The sequence below is a fragment of the Chlamydotis macqueenii genome, chromosome 1, assembly GCF_036417535.1.
Source record: "Chlamydotis macqueenii isolate bChlMac1 chromosome 1, bChlMac1.mat, whole genome shotgun sequence".
In the NCBI taxonomy this organism is placed as follows: Eukaryota; Metazoa; Chordata; class Aves; order Otidiformes; family Otididae; genus Chlamydotis; species Chlamydotis macqueenii.
This window is the reverse complement of record NC_141556.1, coordinates 25,419,320-25,443,425: the sequence shown is the minus strand read 5'-3', so window position 1 is coordinate 25,443,425 and position 24,106 is coordinate 25,419,320. Positions and strand designations below refer to the sequence as shown.

Below are 24,106 nucleotides of genomic sequence, written 5' to 3'. Positions count from 1 at the left end.
CAGCAGGTTCCTTCCGGATATCAGGAAACACTTTTTAACTTTGATAGTGACTAAGCACTGGCACATATTCCCCAGAAAGGCTGTGGAGTCTTTATACTTGGAGGTATTCAAAAGCTATCTGGACACAGTCCTGGGCGGCTGGCTGTAGATGACCGTGCTTGAGCGGGGAGGTTGGACAAGATGAACTCCAGAGGTCCCTTCCAACCTCAACAATTCTGTGGTTCTGTGGTTCTCTGATCATGCTTTAGAGCCAAAATATCACATTAAACCTTGTTACAGACTTCTGCTAAAGGCCAGGCTTGGGTTTCACCCATCTACTATGGATACTTGTTCATGACTGTAGTAGTCAAAGGCACCTAGAGAGATATCAACCATGTCAGTCCCCAGTGGGGTTGTCTACAGAAGACTGAATGCTTCCATCATGTTACCCTAGTTGGACATGTATAAGTGGGTGATAATAGAAAATATATAGTGGCATTTGTAAGTCAATTTAGTAGAGAAATTCCTGGAAATAATCAGAATTTTTTTCTTTTCTGAATATCAATGCAAAACATGTTTTATGTGTACTTTATGTTCTTCATCTGTGAAGACAGTATTTTTTACTATATAAATGTATCTGTTTGGTAATACAATACTACTAAATTATCCAATAGTTTTACATAGTTCAGACTTTAATGAGGTTCTGTGCCACATGATAAGTCTAATGGAAATATAATTCAAAGGCAGCCCCTTTCTTAGCACAGAATACTCTGATACAACAAAACCTGCCTGTGTCGCACTCTTCACTGGGGTTCTGTGTTGCTCCAGTTGTTTCCCTGGATCTCTATCTGAAGTGACGAGAGCGCTGAATTCACACAAGTGATGAAAGCAGCTGAGGACAGTGTTGTGCAGGCCCGTTAGTATGCCGCTGGGAGGATTCACAAGTCTCAAAACCTCAGGGTGTGCAAGAGTTCAGTCAAAACACAGGCTGTGGCGGCTGATGAGTTTTTCAATATCTTTTTTGTATATTCTTTTTAAAGCTTGTTAACGTAGGTAAGGATTTGTAGTCAAGGTCAAGTGAGATACCCCTTGGCACAGTATGTTAACAAGAGAAGAGGTGTGCTGTTTCCTACTGCTGAAGAAATAAGTGTTTGTGGTTTGCATTGCCTAGAACCAGTTGACAACAAAAGGCCTTATCAAAGTAAGCTCAGATTCTGAGCAATGTTTTTTAAAATCATTAATACAGAGTTTGTTTCTGACATACTTCTTTGTAAACAAAAAGTCATTCTCTACTAATACGCTGCGTGGAGCTTTTCATGCCACTTTACTGTGCAAATGAATAGGCACTGCCGTTGACATTCTAAAGCAATTTTTACTTCTACCAGCCTTTTAATTTATAGTTTTAAGCACTTATTTATTGGAAATGTTCAAAATATATGTGATCTCTTTCACAGCTGCAGAGGTTTTTTGAAATATTCTTCAAAAGCAGTTCTCCCCAACAAGCTTTCAACAACATGAAGGAAGCTATAAGCAAACTTCTACTTGTAACTGAGGTCTTCAGTGAATCGTCTGCCTCAGGACCAAACTCTTTCAAACGGTAAGTGACTTGCAGGAGTTGTTGCTATACTATTGTCAAGATAACTCCTTAGAACAGAATAAAAATTGTAGAGGATACAAGTTTCCTAAAATAATAAAAAACCCCCTCTATTTTATACTTCCTTATAAAGTGAGGATGTGCTCCGTTTAGGCAGTAAAACTCTTCAATATCCACGGTGTTTCTAGTTTGTGAAAAGGTTATGATGAATACTTAGGACCAAATGCTGTGTTCAGGCAGCACAAATGAACAGAAATCACTCACAATTGGGTTAGTTCTAACATATAGAAAGCTGTATTTCCCTTCAGTGAGCCTTCTGTCATTTGTCAAATATTTAATGTTAGAGTAGCCCAGACAATTCACAGCTGGCTCAGGCAGGCAATCTGAAGAGACACTGTAGAATGCTTTATGAAATGTACTTTATGAAATATACCTAGGCAGCAACAGTCACATTTCTGTGGGTCTTAAATCATTGTAAACACTTCTATCAGAGTGTTACAGTTCTTACACATAGATCAACCTTTATTATGTAATATTTTATTAGTTAAAATTAATATTTGTTCTATATGTGTTATGTCACATCCAGGACATTTTTATGATAAATACTAAATAAGTTACTATTTATTACATTTATATGTTTATAAAGGTATTTGAGAACCTAGGTGTTTTAGTAGCAGTAATATAAAGCACATTATTTAACTTATGCAAGTTGGGAATAAAGCTTACATTGTGAGTGGAGAGGGTAGCAAGAAGGAGAGAAGTGTAACAGGGGTGGAGCTATTTTGACAGTGATCCAAACTCTAACATTTTTTTACCAAGAAGATGAATATCTCTCTTTTTTTTTTTTATGTAACCCAAGACTTGCTTAGAGCTCCTGGCCCATGCCTGCAAACATCCCCATGGCTGCAGCACAACTCTTCGGCTTCAGCAAGCCCAGAGAGTTTTGCTGTTGTTGCCCACCAAATGTCTTCAAAGCTTTTGCAGGACCTCATTCTCTTCAAAAGGCATTTCCTCATCCAGCGTAATTCACCTCTCTCACTGGTTTAAAAGTCAGCCATATAAATACACTTTAATATAACGCTGTTTTCATCAGCTCACAATCTTACTCCATCTATGATTAATGCTGCTGGCTCTGCTTAGAAATTGTATTTAGTCTGTATCACATGCTGTCTCTTGACATATGCGTGTGTGTTCTTGTGTGTGTTCTCTGGACCTGTGTGCGTACGTCATTGTAGTATACATAGCAACACGGTTTAGAGGTGGACTGGGCAGTGTTAGGTTTATGGTTTGATTCAATGATCTTAAAGGTGTTTTCCAACCTAAATAATTCTATGATTCTGTATTTCACAACAGTACCTAACCTCATTGAATCTGATTCCTGTTATGTATTTATTTCAGATGTAGCCAATGTTTTCAAATGCTAACCTTTGACATCGGATTTGACACCTCCATATACCCAGTAGTTCTCGAGGTGAGAAAACTACACAAATTATTGCTTGACCCAAAAAATTTACACCAAAACACAGTAGGGAATTGTCTTTGATAGGTACCCTCAAGTCTCTGAGAAATGTAGAAATACATTAATATTAATTTTGCCTAAAAGCGGTGAGTTGCTGTTTCAAGGGATAAAGTTCCGGTGATGAAGTTCACCACACCATTGAAGTGTGCAAACCTTTCAGTTTTATCATTAATGGAATGTCACTCCAGCTGAATATCAGGGAAACAAAATCCATAGGAAGCACTGCATGAAAGTAGAGTTAGGTATTATGCCAGTTTTGTACCACTCCTGCCTCAGAACAGCCTGGTCCTGAAACAAAAATTGTACTGCTTTCAGCTGCTTCTTGTTACCCCTGTATATGCATACAAATATGTATGATCCTAGGTATATAAAATCTCTGCCCATATTTATGATACACAAAAGGCAGAAAAAAATAATAGTAAATATATCCTGGGAAATCACAGGAGAACACTTTTAAAATTTATCCTCAGTTAAAATCTGTTCAGGTTTCTGGTAAAAACAATTCAGTCAATCTCACTATCCTTCACAAGAAAAAGATCCTTTAAACACAAAGGAAAAATGGAAATATGAAAGAGTTTGCGGAATTTAAAAAATCCATGAAGACAATATCCTTAATTAGTCTGAGAAGAGTTGTTTAACTAGTGCAAGAAATTTGACATGTCATAATAATTTAACAATTGTATACCAGGCTGTAAAAAAATTATCCCAGGAGTTGCTTAAAAAAACCTAAACATAAAGGATAATGTTTACCTGCCTGTATAGTGGTCTCAACCATCAGCCATAATCCATAAATATACAGTAAATCAGCAGGGTTTAATAGTTTCTTATGAAAATACAAATTACTCTAAAAATAATGATTGATAATTACTATGATATTTGACTTGGAGTAGTATCCCTTGGAAACTGTAGCTTGCACATACCCCACGCAACTTGAAGTTATATTTGTTTTTATGCTAAAATATTAATTCATTCATATTTTAGAAACATGAGGTTTTTGTTTCTATATTGTAAAACTTATACTTTCATTTGTAGTAACTCCTAAATACCTGAGTTTTGCAAAAGGTATGTCAAAATATAAATTGACATTTTATATTTTTATCAAATTTCAAATCAAACACATGAAAAAAAGCTCTCACATGAAAATGCAATACTGTATTCTATCCACTGGAGGTCAGCAAACATTGTGATGTGTAGTTCTCATAGGAAATACGGTACAGTTTTTGTTCTATTATAATCCTGTCTGTTTTATTAGTGTTATTATGACTTTTTAAAAATAAATAGTTCTAGTTTGATGTATGCAGTTATGAGAAGACTGGACTTGATATTCAAACTATAAATTCTTTTATTATTTTCTAACAGGTGCACGAAAACTTTGACTTTCAAGATGAGGATGAATCAAATATTCAAGGCCAAACTTTCAAACAATTTCTTTTTGAAGATACTTTTAAATTTCTCTTGTCTAATTACTCCTCACCACCCACTTTCGTAGAAACTTTAAAAAAAATATATGGATCAACTGAGAGCAAGGTAGTTCATTCCACTTTTTTCTTATTACAAACTATCTGAAAATATTTAATTCTAAATTGTATGCCTTTCTGAAATTGTTGGTGTCAACTTATAGAGTGAAGGATTTATTTAATCAAAACTGTCTGTGACTGGATTCTAGGGAACAAAACTGTCATTATATTGAACAATCAAATTTTCTTTTATAAAAATTGCATTTTCAAATTATGTCATTCCCCAAAGTACAGTACTTTAAAGATATAAGTACTTTAATGAAGTCGTTTCCCCACTATTTTTAAAAATTTGCTTTTTTAATATACAGGGTTGCATGGTTTTGTAAACCTATAATTGATTAATTCAGACAAGGAGATTCATGAGCATCAGAATTAAATTTTGTTTCCTACAATTTTGTGTCTTATTCTGAATGTAAGATCCAATTACAATTTTTTTTTTTGCATTTGTAGGATCTGTATAAAGTTTTTATCACCAGTGAAAACTCTTTTGCCAAGCTGAGATCTCCTTTAGCAGTATTTCTTTCAGTCTGGGCACTTCTGAGGAGCCCCCTGCCTGCAAGACTTACAGGGACTAAATTATCCATACGACTTCTGCCTCTTAGATAGGTGTGATTAAAACATGGTCATGGATTTTAAACTTATGGCAGGATAAATTAGGAAGCCACGGACATATGCACATGTATAATACGATTACCTAAGTCTGTGTTCTTTTGGAGATCAGATCACATTTAGAACTGTCCATTTCATTGTCTATACTTTATGCAGTCTCTTCCCATGGTAGTTTCTATGGGTATGTGTCTACACAAAGCTCGCACACAGGCTGCTTTATTCTAGACTGAGAAATGGGAAGAGCTGTCGAGGAGCTGGCTTGACATAACTTTGGATGAGGTTAGGGCAAGTTGGGAGCTGCTGTAGCTTGTTCCTTTGATCATCAAAGGGATTGGGGTCTAATCAAAGCACATTGCTTTCCATGTGATTTCACCAGAATATGCTGCCCTTTCCTTCATAGGATGGAACTTACCACAGAGAAGATGAGCAATGTTTGTCTTTAGAAGAGATAAATTCAATTATTACTTTCATAAAGGAGCTGAAGAGTCTTGGACAATTTGAGCTGGTAAAATATAGAAGGCTTTGTTGTATTGGATATATGTTTTATGTAAATCTCGTAACTTTTCTCCTTCATCACTATCCATTGCCATTTGCTATCTCTGGCACATGTATTGGGCTGGGTGGACAAGGAATCAGGGAGATAGAGATTATGCTGATCTTATTTTGGAATTTAAATTAAAATAGATAAAGAAATAAAACAGAGAATTTGAGTTGAGAATTCATTGAAAAGGACAGCTAAAGCAGAAACAGAGACCAGAAAACAGAAAGAAAGGAAAAGGAGGAAAATTATGTCAATGACTAATGAGTTGGTAAGAAAATGGAATTATAATAAAGCAAAGCAGGTGTGAATGGAAGAACTAGAGACAGCACAACACTGAGATCATGACCAGAGAATAGATATAGATGAAAAAATGGGGAAAAAAAAAAGCAAATTGAATATGTAATGTATCGTCTTCTTCACAACTGAAGTGGGTTTGTTTTTGGAGAAGAATAGAGATGGAGGAGTAACAGTCAGTGTCTGTAAACAGGCATGGCAGTTAATGATGGAAATACTGAGTGCTGGGAAAAAAAAGATCTGCAGCTGAATCTGTTGTTCAGAAAGTCTGTGTGATATCAGAATTTCTTCTAGACCTCCTGGATGAGTATCAAGGTTGGAAATTGATGAAGCTTTCAGAAGATGGATTGAGTTGAATAGATCTGGAAGTTGAACTAGAGGCAAAGGAGTCAGGCTTCCATGTCAGTACTGGTAATCTTGATTTGCAAGGCTGGGCAGGACAGTAATTTCCTACATATATGGGAAAGAACATTAATATGTATAACCCATCTGTATGCTACATACACTATCTTCTGATAATTTCTCACTTCTTTGCATTTTACAAACACTATCATATGTAGTCTCTAATCAGTGTCTCTCTTTTCAGCTTTTCCCTTCTTCTGCACCCAAGATTCAAACTTTACTGCGTGACCTTTATCACATGGTGGACCCAATGAGGCGGCTTGGTTCAGTCCTGACTATGCATTGGTTGCTTTCCAGTTTACTTGAACAATTCCAGCTCATGACTAAAGAGACACATAAAAATCTTTCAGAATGGTAAGACACAATTATATGATATGTTGAGGGTAGTTTCTCAAATTATATTAATTGCAGTAGCTTCAGTGAACATCATAAAACTTATCCTTCAGTAGGCGTAAGTGGACTTGCAACACTTGAGATGAAGGTCTATCATCCCATCATGGAGCACTGTCAGCCATTCTGCCGCTAGACATGTAGCTAGGTTTCTACATAGGACAGTTTTGTCCCTTTGCTTGTCTTTCTAATACAGAGGACTCTGGGTTAAAAAATTAATTAGAGTTACAGTAAATGTTTTTCTAAGAAATGTGAAGTAAATAAGGTAGGTTGTTTCTGAACAAATGGTAAACTCTAAATTAGGAGTGTTTACCAGGGTTAAAACTGTCTTTTAATTTATTCACCGATTAAAAGCAAAGCTGTAAAGAAAATATAAAATTTCAGATCAAGATTTTTCTGAAAGAGACTAATAATTTTGAGTAGCTCTAAATTTTCTGTCCAACAAGAGAGAGGTCAAAGAGCATAAGACTCTCAAAAACTCATTTTAACTATTTTTGAAAAACTGGAAAAAATGTTTTAATGATAAGGTTAGATCCATTTAGCTTCTGGCAAGAAATGTTAACTTTCATAAGGAGGGGGGGAGAAAGGAAGGAGGGAAAGAAGGGACGGAGGGAGGAAAGAAAAGAGAGGGTAAGGAATGAATGGAGAGAAAGAGAAAAGTTGTAATATACTGTATGATTAGTACAAAATTTGTAAAAATGTGTTTTCTGTGCTCATTATCTCTTGGTTAGTGACGTTTTATACACATGTATGCCATACTTTTTTACTGACTACAGAAATATATGATTTTGCAAACAAGAGCTTGCAAACAGAGGTATATTAGACAATGTGTGTGCTCCATTCCACTGAGTCTCAAGTTAAATGTGTGAATTACATTATTTTGTACATTTTGCTTGGAGAATGCTGTAGTGACTGTACAAGGTGTCTGTAAGATTTCTTAAGTTTTAATGTTGTTCCTCATTTAATTGATTGTGGTTTTCAACAAGTAAATAGTCATCCGTATCTTTGTTTACTTAGCTATGAAGTGGAGCTTATACTTTACCACCATGCTAGGTAACTGTTTATTAGTGTTTTGAAAACACACAGTTCCATGAATGTGCTAGGTATTATTGTTGTTACTGCCGGCCACTCCATGAAAAGTAACTCAAAGATGCAGCTGCTTGCATTCATGTGTAAGCCCTTGCCCTTTTGCCAAAATATTTAGGTTTGCATATCAAAGCATACCAACCTTTAGCAGCTTTCTGTTCTAATCTAAGCTGTGCCACTCACTCACTTTGAGCAAGCCCCTTGGCCTCTTTTTTTCCTTCAAGCTGAACATTATTGTGTGTGTATAAATATGTAGAAGTACCATGGCCTTTCTCCAGGGCATAGGCCAATCTGCTTCTTTGCACTGTACTTTTCCACAGTGGCTAAGCTAATAACACCGTTCTATTCATTCACTGTGTAAAAAAGCATGTGTTTTGACATTGCTAAATCATAATCTTCCACTCCTATAGCTACATGCATGTGATGGTGATGCATGTGTCAGATATGCATGTAATTATATTTAATTGTAAGGAAGAAAGAGCTTAGAAAAGCTTACCCCCCAAATAACTTTGGTATGCATTTTCTCTGAGCTTTGATTAATCTTTTTTGAGATTCCCAACTTTGATGAGTTTATATATCAGAACACTTTTACTGAATTTCTTCAGTTAAGGCCAGATTGCTTGGTTGATTAATTTAACAGTTCTTATTTCTCTGAATATACAACATTGGTATTTCCATTTACAAAATCCAATGATTTACAAAGCTGTCTGTCCAACCAAACCAGATACTTATGGGAAAAATAATGACTTCTGAATTAGGTCTTGTACAGTTATTTGTTCACTGATCGTGAATCCCCAGGATGGAGATAGGATTTAAAGAAGTTTCCTGGTCTACTTTTCTTCACTCATTTCATCTACATGACTGGTATTGAAACCTTAAAAGGTATTAGTGAACTCTCTGAATTCCTTCCACAGGAAAAGCAAGAAGAACTCTAGAAGCTTATTTCAAACTATAATGAAATGTTTACAGCCTAGGTGAGAATGACCATCTCAGATGTGTTGGTATAAAATATGGCAAAGTTATTTGAAAGTGATAGAGTAGTGCTGCCTAACATGTGCACTGAAATAAATTTTCTGCATTGTTTGTGCACTGTTTTTCAACTCTGTGCAGTTTCAACTTGTCATATGACTAAGACATACATCATAACTGTCTTTCAGAATAGGGGCTCTGAAGTACTGTGGCAAGTATGTGTGGCTGTGTCAGACAGTAGGGTACTATGGAAGAATCAGATTAGCGAGAAAAGCTAACCCTTCTGTATTTGCATAAGACAAAAGCCTAAGCAAGTCAATAAAGTTGCAAATGCTTTTATGAAATCAACTTATCTATTTGGAAAGGTATTACTAGCTTCCTATATGCAAGCCCTTTTTTTAGGTCAACATAGAAGCAGCATCCCTCAAACTGAATTTAGTTTGAAAATAAGTTATTGGAATTGAACTTGGTCATGCTTATCGCCTGGGCAGATTGAGAAACAAACATGGTTTCGACTATGGGGCAGAAGAAGACAACAGCAAGGAAATCTGGATAAGATCACTGACCTGCAATGGGAGGAATGAGAGACAGAGGGAAGGAGGAAGGGAGAGAGACAGTTGGGATTAAGTGCCAGGAAGCTAATCCGACTCTTGAGTCTGAAATTTTTTATTTCTCTTTTGAAGATCGGCACAAGGTACTTCATTTGGTGAACCAAATGCCCATAGAAACTCTGTGACTGAAGCCAAGCAAACATTCTACAAAATAGAGAGCTCACACTGCCGATTAATCCAACAGAAAAGATTGCTAGTGATAATGTCTCACAAAATTACCTCCAGCGGCTCCTCATTTTCAAGAGACAACTACAAAACATCATCTAAAGAAATAAAATTCATAGCTCTACAGAAAACCAAAGTACAGTGTCAATTTTGAGTTTATGACCCATTAAAAATTGTACCATCCAGAACTAACACATCCATTGGAGGCCCCAAAAGTAACTAGATTTTTTCATTTTTATATTTTAATCTTATGAAAGATATTTTCTATTTCTACACATCCTTCATTGCTATGTCTCTGATTGTATAGACCATCAAAGCTACATTACTATTGCTGCTGTCAATCCTTTAGCTTTCTCATTTGCTGAATCAGAGACATTCCTGAACGACAAGTTCGCTGTCAATAGTTTGTGATGTACATAGCAGGAATCTTTCAAAAGGTACATTCACAAGCATGCACTCACTGGAGTACCTGACATACTGTCATTAGTTTCATTAGAACTAATTGCAAAGTGTGTAGGCAATGCACACATTTGTGCTTGGTAGCTCCTCCGAGATCCTCCGAGATACTAAGTCAATAAGGAGCTACTCATACAGATGAAGATGCTTTTTTGAGCGACAGTGTTGAAGAAAAAGACTCTGCAGAATCCACTATCTCAGCCACTCCTTGCCTAAGGAAGAGCTTCATATCTGCGTTGTTCCTCAATCTGCTGACTGCAAGGAGCTTGGACAAAGGAAAACTTAACGGTGTTGATGATTAGAAAGCCCAGTCTTCAGAAGAGATAAGTCATAGAATCATTGAATTATTTAGCTTGAAAAAGACCCTTAAGATCATCAAATCCAACTGATAGCCTAACACTGCCAAGTCCACCACTAAACCATGTCCCTAAGTGCCACATCTACACGCCTTTTAAATACCTCCAAAGACAGTGACCCAACCACTTACCTGGGCAGCCTGTTCCAATGCTTGGCAACACTTTTGTTTTCTAATTGTCTAATATCCAATCTAAACCTCTCCTCATGCAGCTTGAGGCCATTTCGTCTCATCCTATCACTAGTTACTTGGGAATAGACACCAACACCCACCTCGCTACAACCTCCTTTCAGGTAGCTGTAGAAAGTGATAAGGTCTCCTCTCAACCTCCTTTTATCCAGACTAAACAACCCCAGTTTCCTCAGCCACTCCTCATAAAATTTGTTCTCTAGATGCTTCACCAGCTTTGTTGCTCTTCTTTGGACATGCTCCAGCACCTCAATGGCTTTCTTGTAATGAGGGGCCCAAAACTGAACATAATATTTGAGGTGCATCCTCATCAGTGCCAAGTACAGGGGGACGATCACTTCCCTAGTCCTTTACAGTTTCTGTAAAAGCAGTAGTCTGAGTATCTTTCAATAATATAGTTTCTAAATATTAGATTTTGATACCCTGCTGTGATTAGATAGAGTTATATGTATCTTAGTGTTATCTGATGATAATTACAGTATCTTTACAGAGCTGACAGCTGAGGCCTTGCAGGGGTGGTGGCTGCCACACTCCTGACTTGTCCTCTAGCTAAACCAAAGTCTGGCATTTTACAGAGTTAAGATATTTTGTTTTCACCTTACAATAGGGTTTGGGACTGGGCAATCAAAAAGGAACAGCAGAGAGAAAAAATGTATTCGACAGGTGTTAGCCATTACCTCCTTTGCAAGCAGAAAGATGGGTACAAAATGACTTATAGCTTGGCAAACAAACTCTCTAATAGTTTTTTAAGAGCCTGCTTTGAAGGACGTCAGAAACATGCATGAAATTAGGGTGGTGTCTAGACACTGCAAGCTCAGAACTACATTTTCATGCACACAGAAACACATGGATCTGCCAGCTGCTTCTTTCCTTATCTCATTGAGATAATGCAGAAATCTCTGTTTTATTATTGAATAGTTTACCTTGTACCATGATTGACCTCAATACTGCTTTCAGCAGCTCCTGTTGAAACATTAGTGATGGCTGATTGCACTGAACGATATTGCCACCTCCCTTTCTTGACACAGACAGTGACTTTGTGTCTTTCAAAATCCAAACTGAATGGGCAGCGGTTTTTGGAAAGAAGATGCTTTATGAGAACTTCTACAGAAAACACTGGGAGGAAAACATGAAAGCTTCTAGAAATGCTAATGGATCTCTGGAAAGGTATTAGCTAGAGGTCAAGTACATGGACTGGAGAGAAGACTACTGCCTTTCTTCTACTATGCTGCTGTTGTGGTTTTGTTTAGTGAGGGGGGGCCTAAGAAAACTGCTAGAAGTCACTCCCCTTTGTTCAGTGGACTCGGCCAGAGCTAAGGCGAACCTGCTGCTGGCCAAGGCTGAGCCGATTGGTAGCAGAATGTTCCATGATAACGCCTCTGTGATAACGTATTTAAGAAGGGGAAAACAGAAAAAAAAAAAAAAGAGAAGATGTGAAGAAGCTGACCGGGGGGCAGAGGCCCCCTTGCAGGCCTCATCCTCTGGCCTCTTGCCAGGCGGCCGACTGGGCCCAACTCGGCCCAGCCCAGCTGCAAGAAGTGGAGAGGAGATGAGATGGATTATGTGAAGAGATTCTGAGAGGCATCTGCCAGCCTGTTGTGAAAAACTTTTCTTGTGAGAGGAACGGCTGCAGACGCCAAGGTCAGTTCAGAAGGAGGGGGAGGAGTAATGCGGCTCCTGGCCAAGATTCCCCTGCAGCCTGTGGTGACGACCATGGTGGAGCAGGTTGTCCCCCTGCAGCCCATGGAGGTTCACGGAGGAGCAGAGATCCACCTGCAACCCGTGAAGGACCCCGTACCGGGGGAGGTGGATGCCTGAAGGCGGCTGTGGCCCATGGAGGGCCCGCTGGGACAGCTGTTCTTGAGAGACTGCACCCCGTGGAAGAGATGACCCACGCTGGAGCAGTTTCACAAAGGACTGTGGTGTATGGGTGGGATCCCACAACGGAGCAGGGGAGGAATGTGAGGAGTTCTTCCCCCGACCACGAAGCAGCGGCGTAAAACAACGTGTGATGAACTGACCGCAACCCCCATTCCCTCTTTCCCACTGTGCCTCTCGGGGCAGGGGGAAGGTAGTAGAGATAATGTTAAGCTTGGGAAGCGGGAGGGGTGGAGGGAGGTTACCTTGTTCTCTGTCTCATTATCCTGCTGTTTGTAGTAATAAATGAATAGTTTTCCCCAAGTTGAGTCTGTTTTGCCCGTGATGGTAACTTTAAGGATTTCTCCCTGTCCTTATCTCAAACCTCATGCTGTTTTACTTATATTAACTCTCCCTATTCTCTTGGAGGGTGGGGGGAGTGAGAGAGAGAGACTGCGTAGTCTGGTCCCAGTCAGGGCCGAACTACGACAGCTGCCCAAAAGCTATATAAAATAAAAAATTTACTGAGTTAGCATTATGGGCACCACTAACATGTTAATGAATTGTTGCAATTGACTTGTCTTTTTTCACTGAGGATTTATATATATATACTCTGAATGCTGATCATGTGATTGGTTTTGAATTAGCAAACAAATCAAAACACATAGATGTTTCATTATATAAATTAATGCTAAACTCAATACAGATATTCACCTTGACACAGGCCTTCATTCATATTTAATTCTTTTTAAACAAAGTCTAACTTTAACCTGAAATATATACAAAAATGTATATCACCCACATTTAAGACATATGGTTTGGTTTGGTTTATTTTATTCTTGGCTATATCCACTGTTTCTTTTCCCAGCAATTCAGCCATGTTTTGAAACTTATTTCTGATTTTCTTTTTTTACATTATATGCTACCATTTATTATGAAATGTGTGTTTTCTGTCACCTTCATACAGGTAATATTGTTAATGGTGGGAACATGAATCCAGAAGGTTCATGTTTCCAGGGAGATTATTAAAATACCGTGTGCCTTAAGTTGCCTTATAGAAATGTTTGGAAAATGTTGCATGGTTTCCTTTCCTTGCATTTATGTAGAAATATGTCTGCTATTGAATTGACAGGAGTTCTTCTCAAGAAAATGCGAGTCCTAAGCAGAATGTTGCTTCTGACTTCAGGAAGAGTCATGATGGTAAGGGATCAGAGTAAGGTATTTTATACATTGTATGTTTTTCTTATTTGTACTACTTCTGATAACATGTATGATTTAGATTACATTGTTTTGAATTCCAACTGGAAGGTCTTGGCTTACTACATATAAAAGACCAATTTCTTCCTTATCTGTTTGAGTTGTTCTGCTGAGCCCACGAGCAGTGTTCATGAGCCTAAAGCAAAGATCTCACACTGAAAAGAATCAAAGTACACTGTATGTTTTATAATTAACACAATGAGAGTTCCTTCTCCTATAGGACTGTGAATCAGGCTTAAAGCAGAAAATTATTAATTGCTTTTGTTTATCTTTCAGCGTTGCGTTATTCCAGTAAAAGTAAAGAAAGACAATGCAGTTATGGTAAGTTAAGTTATTTCTAGACCACTAAGGGGGAAGAAGAGACATTAGTTGAAGAGAGAATTAGTTGACATTTCTTGTGTTTTTCTGCATAACCTGTCAGTGAATGGACTGCCTGTGGGCCATTATGTAAAAAAAAAAAAAAAAAAAAAAAAAAAATTAAGTAGCAAGAATGTTTATGAATCACTCAATAATTGGGCTATTATGTTAAATAAGCCACAAGCACAAAGTTAAACATTGCTGTGAGTACATATTAATGTGAGTTTTCCAGCACTCATTGATCCCTTACTGCACTTCAGTAGACTTTTGCCCCTTATTTACAAGAACTTTAGCATACATTTGTTCTTGTGGAATAACCTTTAAATTTGTATGGAGTTTAATCAGCCTTGTATAATGCCAGTCTTCAGCTCAATGGTGGAGTTTTAAAGAGCTGTTTAAGAGATGAAGAGCTTTTCTAAAATATCTGTTTGTAGGAATATTTAAAATACGTTTAAATATATATAAACTTTTAAAGTGTATTGGTGGGAGAAATGCTTTCTGCTGCCCTCCTCATTGACGTGTTATCTGAGGAGTTACTTTATAAAAATGAAAAAATTGCTCTGTGGCAGAAGGGCTTTTCTACCCATTGAGCCTCATTTCCCCTCTGTTACTGATCTCATGGTGCCTCCAGGAGCTCTTCTGTGTCAGTTAGAGGCCAAAAATTATCCTGGGCTGGCTGACTGGCATCATTGCTCTGATTGCATTATATTTTAATTTGAAAATACCTCAATTAATTTTATTTTGAAAATTTGTCCTCATTTTTAAGCTAGTCGTGAGATAACCTTTCTAGGTAAGGCATGCAGGATCTGGAGAACTGTTTGTACTCATCTGTAGGATTTTAAAAAATATCTTCTGTGTGTTAACTTATAAGCCTCTATTCCCCTACAAATCTAGCCCAAATTCTGCTCTTCCAGTGGAATAACTTCCTTTACATTTTAGTCCATGCAAGAGAGTGCTGAAATTGCCCTGTTTTGTTTCTCAAGGCAGGTATTTTGCAGTAGAAAAGGCCCACATAGAACTGCTTGCATCCTTTATGACCCTTTTAAGCCACGTTTTAAGCTGCAAGATTTGTCAGATATTTCCTGGCTGGAAGGAAGAGTATCCAGTTCTGAAATATCCAGTTTTAAACGCATACCAGAGAATATATGTGGAAACAAGTTTTGAATGTTTAATTATACTGTAAATCTGAATCCAATAGGTTGGATTAAAATATTTGTCATAAGTGGGTTGCCAGCAAATAATTATTCTTATAAGTCATTTGGCAAACACTACAAAATAAAGGATACATTTGAGCAAATAGGATTTGATTGTGGAGATTTCATACACAGGGAATGAGCTGGAATTTGTTGATTTAGGAATTTTAATAAAACATTCTTCCAGCTGCACTACAAGTGACCCCATGGATCTAGATATCTCCGTGTGACTTGCTCTTACAAACAGTAAGAATATGTCTAAATTATTTTGATTTTTCTTGGCAATTACACACGTACTTAAACCCTGTACACAGGCTGGTACCTAAGTAGGTTATGAATTTCGGCCTAACTCTTCTTTAAGTTTCAGTTAACCAATAGGAGACAGGATCTCCCAGACCTAATCCGTGCATTTTCAAAGACTTACACAGCCTTTCAGTTTTGTGGCTTTGACTGGAGTCATTGGGCACTGAATGATTAAATTCCCTCCAAAGTCTAAAAATTTATCTCAAGTGCCAATACAAACTCCTTTAAGACCTTGCAGCAGGTTTATCAGTCTCAGGCATTAAAAATCTTGCCACTGTACTTGTTATCAATCTGGCAGAAGTTGCATATTACTTAAAAGTGTTCATACATTTCACGGTTTTTTCTTTGATGCCTTCTTGGAACAGATAAAGATACCCTATCTCATATCAGGCAGATCTTCACCAGTCCACAGCTGGACTTGAATCCTCATTTTAACCCAAAGATCAAAGAATACTATGCAGAAGTCCCATTCGACATGGTGACAGTGAAGATAGGAGCAGAACCCTCTAACTGTCAATGCCAAGTACACCTTGATGAGAAGAAAGGGCCAAGGTATGAGCGACAAAATATGAGTGTAAAAGCTACAAGTGTCCTTAACTTAAGAAACATGTCAGAATATTACAGAAATGTTTTGTGTTTCCAAAAGCACAGAATGCCTATAGACTAGTGACAGGAAAGTCAGAGGGATTTCAATAGTCAGAAATTTGTATTTATTTGTCAATGTCCTGAAGGTAATGGTAATATATTCTCAAGCCATAATTAACTCAGCTTTATGGAGTGCATAGTTGCTAGCATCTCCCCAGCTTCTCCAGCCACTGACAGCATCAAAGCTGGGTGGGAACAGACCATCGTTACACTGCACACAGTAGATAGCAAAGAATTTGAGCTTTTGTATCCAGGACTTGATTTTGTACTGTGGCCTAAGCTACTGCCCTACTTGCCTTGGTGCCCTTGCTTGTGTGGGTTGGAGTAGGACAGCTGTGTTTAAAATAAGTTCAAGCTTGTTCATTCAGAATGATGCAATTTTGTCAGAATGGTATTGTAAGGGATTGTCATAGAATCCTAGAATCATTTAGGTTGGAAAAGACTCTTAATATCATTGAATCCAACGTTAACCTAACATTGCCAAGTCCACCACTAAACCATGTCCCTACATGCCATGTCTACAAATCTCTTAAATACCTCCAAGGATGGTGACTCCACCACTTCCCTGGGCAGCCTGTCCCAATGCTTAACAACCCTTTTGGTGAAGAAATTTTTCCTAATATTCAAACTAAACCTCCCCTGGAGCAACTTGAGGCCATTTCCTCTCATCCTATCACTTGTTATATGAGAAAAGACAGCAACATCCACCTCGCTACAACATGATATTTCTGATACAAGGATGCTGTTGGCCTTCTTGGCCACCTGGGCACACTGCTGGCTCATATTTATCCAACTGTCAACCAACACTCCCAGGTCCTTTTCCACTGGGCAGCTTTACAGTCACTCTTCCCCAAGCCTGTAGTGTTGCATGGGGTTGTTGTGACCCAAGCGCAGGACCCAGCACTTGGCCTTGTTGAACCTCATATAATTCACCTCAGCCCATTGATCCAGCCTGCCACATCCCTCTGTAGAGCCTTCCTACCCTCAAGCAGATCAGCACTCCCACCTAACTTGGTGTCATCTGTCAACTTACTGAGGATGCAGTCGATCCTCTTGTCCAGATCATTGATAAAGATATTAAACAGAATTGACCCCAATACTGAGCCCTGGGGAACACCACTTTTGACTGGCCGCAAACTGGATTTAACTCCCTTCACTACAACTCTTTGGGCCTGATCATCCAGTCAGTTTTTTGCCCGGCGAAGCGTATGCCTATCCAAGCCATGACCACCAGTTTCTCCAAGAGAATGATATGGGAAATGGTGTCAAAGGCTTTACTAGAGTCTAGGTACATAACATCCACAGCCTTTCCCTCCATTAAGTGGGTCATCAGCAAGAGTCTCAGCTTATCTGATCTTTTAGAGAAGTATAAAATTGGAGGATAGGGGAGAGAGCAAAGTCATCACTAAACATCAGCACTGACCCACAATCATCCGTGATGTTTAATTGCTACTGTGATCCCTGGCACAGTTTTGGCTTTCCCAACCAGCTCTCTCACAGAGAGCAGCATATGCCAGGGACAATCCGAGTAGGAATTTTGGACATGACCTGATTTTGGATGTTGGGAGGGACAAAAAGTGTTTATTTATCTGGATCAGGTACCTCAGAACCAGAGAACTGGCCTACTTACCTACTAGCCATTAGTGAGTGGATAAAAGGGAAAGCAGGGACCGTGGTTCACTTGGAAGGAAGAATCTTTGACCATGGAAGAGCTAGCTTTGCTTCATGGCATGAAGTACCTATGCAACGCACTGTCTTTTGACTGACTATGAAGCAGATGCTTTGACCAGACAGTCTCTACAGTTGTTACTGATTTAATGCCTAATATGCTTCCTATATTTTCAATAAGGAATTAGTCTTGATTTATCATTTCAAAAGAAGTTCCCATAAAATACTTCCACCCAACTTTTTAGTGTTTTAATGTTAACCACCTTGGCAGTCAACACAGATACATGTGAAAAACTTAAGAGATTTCTTCCTTGTAAAAGGAATGTTGTAAAAGGAAAAGAGACTAGCAATATGTCCTTTACACTGAAAAGTAAAAGCTTTGGATGTGCAGTTTCTGTGTCTTTCAGCATTTTTCATTTCCCTGACAAGGGAAGAAGAGCACAGTCCAGCTTTGCTCTTGCCTGTCACTCTGAGCAGTTTGTCCAGAACTCCCTCACCTTTGGCTAGTGGATAATTTCAACGGCTAGCTGACACCTTTGATCTTATTTGTCTCCTTGCTGACTTCACTACGAACTTGGACCTGCTGGGAATTATTGTCCCTTGTGGCTTCATTCACAGATTTCATATCAGAATTGTTGCCACTGCCACTGAAACTATTTTCACTAAGTTCACTGTCAGTATTTTGTCTTCCTGAAGGATTTGTAAATTGTTGCAAAACTTATTTTACACTGGTTTTTATTTAAAATCATGTGTGTTTTTTTTAAAGAAATAAAATGTTAGACATAGAAGCCTCAAGGAGCAAGTAAAGTTTAGCTGCCATAGATAAAGCAGTGTGAATCTTTATTTCTTTACTGTTTATTCCACTTCTTTCCTGTTTTGCCTTGCAGCATTGCTAACTACCCCCTTGGCCTTGGGTTGAACAAAGTCATCATTCTTGTAACAGATGATTCGCAGCCCAGCCCTCAGGTTGTGAGCAGCTACAAAATCACAATTTATCGAGAGGACCGCCCTAGCCTGCCTTTGTTTGATGACTATATGATGTGTGGGTTTGTGCAGGTATTGTCTCTATATTCTTTTGCTATACAAATTAATAGTGAATTTAACTGGTTTTCATTCATTCTGTGGTATAAATTAGGGTCCATGGGCCAAAGCTAGTGTAGAGTCAGTTTTTATGAGATTAGAATCTGAGTTCTAAATGCTATAATTGTAGGAAATACAGCATTTTTGCAACATTTTGGGTATAAAAAGTAAGTCCAGCATAAGCACCTGTTACAGTTACTGTGTATTTGAGAGCTCCAGGTTAATTAATCCTTGCTTTGGTCAGCCAAAACCTTACCCAACAGAGAGCTGTTATTTGCATGTGAGAAAACAGTCACTCTGTACCGCACCGTGGGCACACTGCAGTTTTCATAACTATCTATCTATAACATTGGAGCCATGGAAATCCTTTTACCAGGAAAGATATTTATGATAATGGTGTGTTTATCAGTGTTCAAGACAAATGCTGCTACATAATTTGTGAATGAAAAGTGTTTATTCTAGAAAACTAACAAACACAATGGAAAAAACCCACTGATTATTCCAAAGGAAGGGATGATTGTCACTTAGATCACATTTATCAGAATATAAGTTAGGGAATGCAAGTAAATTACTCCTAACAAATAACAATTCTTAGGAAGTAGAATTTCTTGAATGAAAAAAGAGTGAGAGTCTGTCCGATAGGGATAAAAAGGGGCTGGGGAAGGGGAGCTCAGACTGAATTAGACACAAAACTGGAAGAAAGATAATGAAAGAAAGGAACAGTGACACTTTCAGTTAGTGAAACAACAGTGATAATGATATCTTTCGTAACATAGAAAACCTGGGACACAGGCTGGAGCAGAGCTGTTTGGACTCCAAAGTTCAAGGACTAAACATTGGTACCTGATTTGGTGGGCAAAGATAAGCCAGCTGATTCAAAGAGGGAAGTGACATGGTAAATCATAATCGAGGACAGTGGAATTTTAGGCAGATGAAAAGAGCTGGTGGGTTCATTCTAAATATTAGAGCATCACAATTAATTCTGCAATGAGGAAGCAGGATTTTCAAAACCATAGTGTTGAAACTGTCATCCACCTTCATTTCAAATGTCTAATCCTATCTTTTTTATTAAGATCTTCATATATCAATACATCCTTTTCGTAAAACTTATTTCCTGTCTCCAATTTCTTTCCAAATGCTGCAGAAGAGGTTGGGAGACCAGGGTGGGAGAAGGCAGAGCATTTTATGTGATAGGACAGGTCAAGAGGGATTTTTTTCTTTTTTTTCTTGTGGAGAAATAGGCACTGGGGCTTAAAACAGGAGCCAAAGAGATTATAAATTTCAATAGCAAATTGTATGTTGACAATAATTATCTCAATCTGCAAATCAGAACTGTCAGAGAGAATGTATGTAGTAGTCATAGCCTACTGACTGCTGATCTGAATACCTCATTGTGGTGCTGTCTGGCCCTCTACCTATTCTTTGTCTTTTCTTTTACACTTATCTTACAAGCTCAAAAGGTCAAGGACCATCTTCTTGCTCTTTGCACTGGCTCAGCACTAGTTCTAGTAGGTGCTACAGTAAAACAAATAGGAATAAAAGCGTACAATACCTAAGATTTCAGTTCAGGTGTGAAGCAATTTGCCTGACATATTAGGTGTAAATTAGTAGGAAGAAGAGAGCAGCAATAGGTTGACCTGGAGTTATATTACTAGGAGAATACATTGGCTGGAAAGATGTGAGGAAAACTCATCTTGTTGCCCAATCTGGCACATGTATCTGGGTGCAGGAACAGGAATTGCACCTCATACACACTAGGGTTTACATGGTTGTTAACATTTTATGATAGCATTTATGAGATTGAGTATGAATCTTTGAAGTGCTGTGAAGGCAAAGAGATATAGAATGATAAAATTGAAAAGTGTTTTAGAAGTTTCTTTTGATTGAGCTCAGTTTTCTCCTCATCTGTGAATAACTGCTCTTTAATTAATATAATTGTTCAGAGTGAGGGACGACTTCAGGAGTTTAGAGTAAAAATGAGATGAAAAGCATTTTTTGTGGTATCTAATGAGGGCTGTGAAGATACAGTATGAGGTTCTAAACCAACATTTTTTTTTCTAAACCAACATTTTTTTAGATATGTTAAAGGCAAACTTATCAGAGAGTGTATTTAAAAAACAAACAAAAGCTGGAGCTGGAGATAGAAATGGCATTCTGTGTTTTTTTCCCCCTTTCTGTATTTACTGGAACAGAAGTTCTTGCCTTTTGCTTAGAGTGATGGTTTTTATCAATACAAAACTCAGGTCTTAAATAACATCATTACATTCTGCTTTTCATACCAGAGAATATTATGCGCTTTTGCAGGGTGGGTTAATACACCCTGATGAATGGCATGAATGCTTTTTCTCTTAGTAACAAGACACCTGTTTTAGGAGCAAAAGGATAAATACAGCGTGAACTGATGGAGTCTCCTTTGGACACTTGACTAGGCACAACTGGGATCACACATGGGGAGAGAAAGGTCACTGACAGTAGTGTGGTCTTTCTCACAGAAGGCTTCAGTTAAAATTCTAATCCAGCGACTTTTTTTCCTGACTTTCTTTTATGTTTAATCCCATTAGGATATTCAAGTTTCACTGCAAGATGATACTATAAGAAACGTTACAATAAAAAGACAGAGTGTGGGATGTTGTTTCCAGTCTTCTGACAATTCACTTGCAGCTGAATAATCCGGGATTAATTTCAAGGCTATTGAGTTAAGAAGTGTGTGGTTCCAAGCCTTGCAGCCCCTAAAAGGGGAAAAATATTGTCCTTTCTACTTTTTGATAGCAGCTATAATATCCTCATTAAAACCAAATTAGTAGGGGATAAACTGTGGCATCACCATAGCACCTTCAGCGGCTTTGGTTGCCTTTCATTGTGTGTTCTGCGTTCTGACAGTGTTGCTTGGACTGCAAATGGAGAGATTATTGGATTGTACTTTAACTTAATTTTGTGCAATTGTTGACAATATTCAAATTAAGTGTCCTTGAGAGAAGTGATACCATTTCATTATCACCTGTGAAGCTGTGATACCAAGATATGCAGAATACAAAGCAAGCAGCAAAAAACAGTGAGCTTTTAAGACAGGGCTATCAGCGTTACTCTCAAGTGAAAGATCCCAGACTATGTACACATTATCATAAAGGACAAAATATTTCATTCATTCTTGTGCTGCCCATTATCTTTAAAATGCAAACAGATTTATCTATACCTCACTTGAAACGTGTGGAAGCTACCTCTTTGATTGTTAATCTTTGCCTAGTTGCAATCATGGACAGTAACTGGTGATGTGCTTAGGGAACTTTGACACTGTGAACTTTTGTACCTATAGTGTCCTGCTGCCGCATGTTTGGGGTTTTCATTTTTTTTTGCTTGTTTGTTTTGGTGGGTTTTGGTTTTTTTTTTTGCATTTTATTAATGCAGTTATTTATTTGGTTTTGCATTTTCCTTGTGAGTAATGGATAGCTAATATTATATTTTATAGCCATAGTGTGTATCATTCTCTTTGTCTATGCATTTGCACAAAATGTGAAAAAGTACTTTCCAGAGTCAATGCAGTGCAGTGTGCTGATGCTCTGGCTGTCCTACAGCTTTCTCAGGTCTGAGATAACAGACTTATGGGAAAACAGCTTTAAAAACTTTCCTGATTTTTATAGAACACTTTATTCTTAAGTACTGTTATCTCTTGGGTTTTTTTTATAAACCCTTTTATCATATTCATTTCCTAGAGTCCAGATAGCATAAGAAGTCCAACAGAGCTGATAATGAGATACTGGTATAGCATTGCTGACTGTGTAACACCAAATGGCTGCAATGCAGCTGGCAACAAGATGGCAGCAACAAGATGTTGATTCCTCTTTCTGTCTATTAAACTTCCATACATGAAAAAGCAATTAAGACCTAGGCATAATATAATAACTATGTTTAACTTTAGTCTAGTCTTTGAAGGGTAGAGATGAGAAGTCTTTAGAAAGGAATAAGCCTTTTAAAAAAATCAAAGTAATTTCATTTTTTTTCTTATGTAAGATATGATAATACTTACATTTTTTCTCAGTTCAAATTATAAATTTCCCAAGGAAAATAAAATGGGTTTACTTCATTTTCATCTGTGTGCTCTTACAGTTACAATGCCTTTTATACCAGACAGTACAAGTAAAAACTGTCAATTATAGAAATATGAATTAACTCTGACGAGTGCTTCCATGCAACAATTTCAAAGAACCTTGCAAATATTACATATTGTCCATAAAATAAATAAATAAATAAAAACAACTTAGGAGAGAAACAAAGAACTTGTTGTGTAGTAGGACAGGCTTGAAGCACATTAGTCTCTTCTGTACTTCCCATTAGCTGCATTAGATTGGATGTGACCCCCATTACACACCACCCGTCTCTTCTGTCCTTGGGACATTGCGGATGCCGTGTGCAGACTCTTAGGTTTTGCAGTGCTTGTTGTAGCAGCAGCTAACCTTCTTGGCAATTCTGGGTTTGAGTGTCTTGCTTGAAAACACACTGAAAGGGCATCACTGGAACTGAATATACAGTCCAATTATATCAGCAACCAGACTGTATCTTATTTGCAAAGTTAGCTTACTTCCCTTTCAGAAAATAAAAGACTACCGATTATCATGCATTGCATTCTTTCATCTTAGATCTGGAGCAGGTGAGAATTTTTTTCAGTGGTTTTGAATTTTTCAGAAAACAAAAAAAAAAATGCCCTAAACTTCAAAAAACAGTTTAAGTCAATTTTTTTTTCTGGTTTTTTTTTTTTTTAAAGCTTTCTGATTATGGAAAAAATATTAGAAAAGTATATGCTTTCTTCAAAAGAAGATGTTTTGATTCGAAGAGGGTTATTTGATTAAAAGAGATTAAAATTTGAAATTTATATTGGCATAACTGTTAAGTTAGAGATTTTAGCTATTGTGCAGTCCAGAATGCTAACTCTCTTTTCAGTGAGGGAGTAGCTGGGACAAGCAAAAAGCCCACTCGTGATTAGATCTGAAGTACTCAAGCCTATACTCTAAATTTTCTTCAGAAATACTGGTGAGAGCATAGTATGACAGTAATTTTTTCCAGGAGCAATGCCAA

At 37.8% G+C, this 24,106-nt stretch overlaps 1 protein-coding gene across 2 annotated transcripts in view; it reads left to right on the top strand.

Moving 5' to 3' along the window:
* CPED1 (cadherin like and PC-esterase domain containing 1) overlaps nt 1-24,106 on the top strand; it is a 158,801-nt gene that overhangs the window by 63,339 nt on the left and 71,356 nt on the right. For both annotated transcript variants that reach the window (XM_086747358.1, XM_086747365.1), the window contains exons 8-16: nt 1,434-1,576; nt 2,972-3,044; nt 4,452-4,619; nt 5,619-5,723; nt 6,640-6,809; nt 13,666-13,733; nt 14,067-14,111; nt 16,009-16,195; nt 18,844-19,012. In XM_086747358.1, the coding sequence (XP_086603484.1) occupies nt 1,434-1,576; nt 2,972-3,044; nt 4,452-4,619; nt 5,619-5,723; nt 6,640-6,809; nt 13,666-13,733; nt 14,067-14,111; nt 16,009-16,195; nt 18,844-19,012 (1,128 nt within the window). The remainder of the gene's footprint in view (nt 1-1,433; nt 1,577-2,971; nt 3,045-4,451; nt 4,620-5,618; nt 5,724-6,639; nt 6,810-13,665; nt 13,734-14,066; nt 14,112-16,008; nt 16,196-18,843; nt 19,013-24,106) is intronic.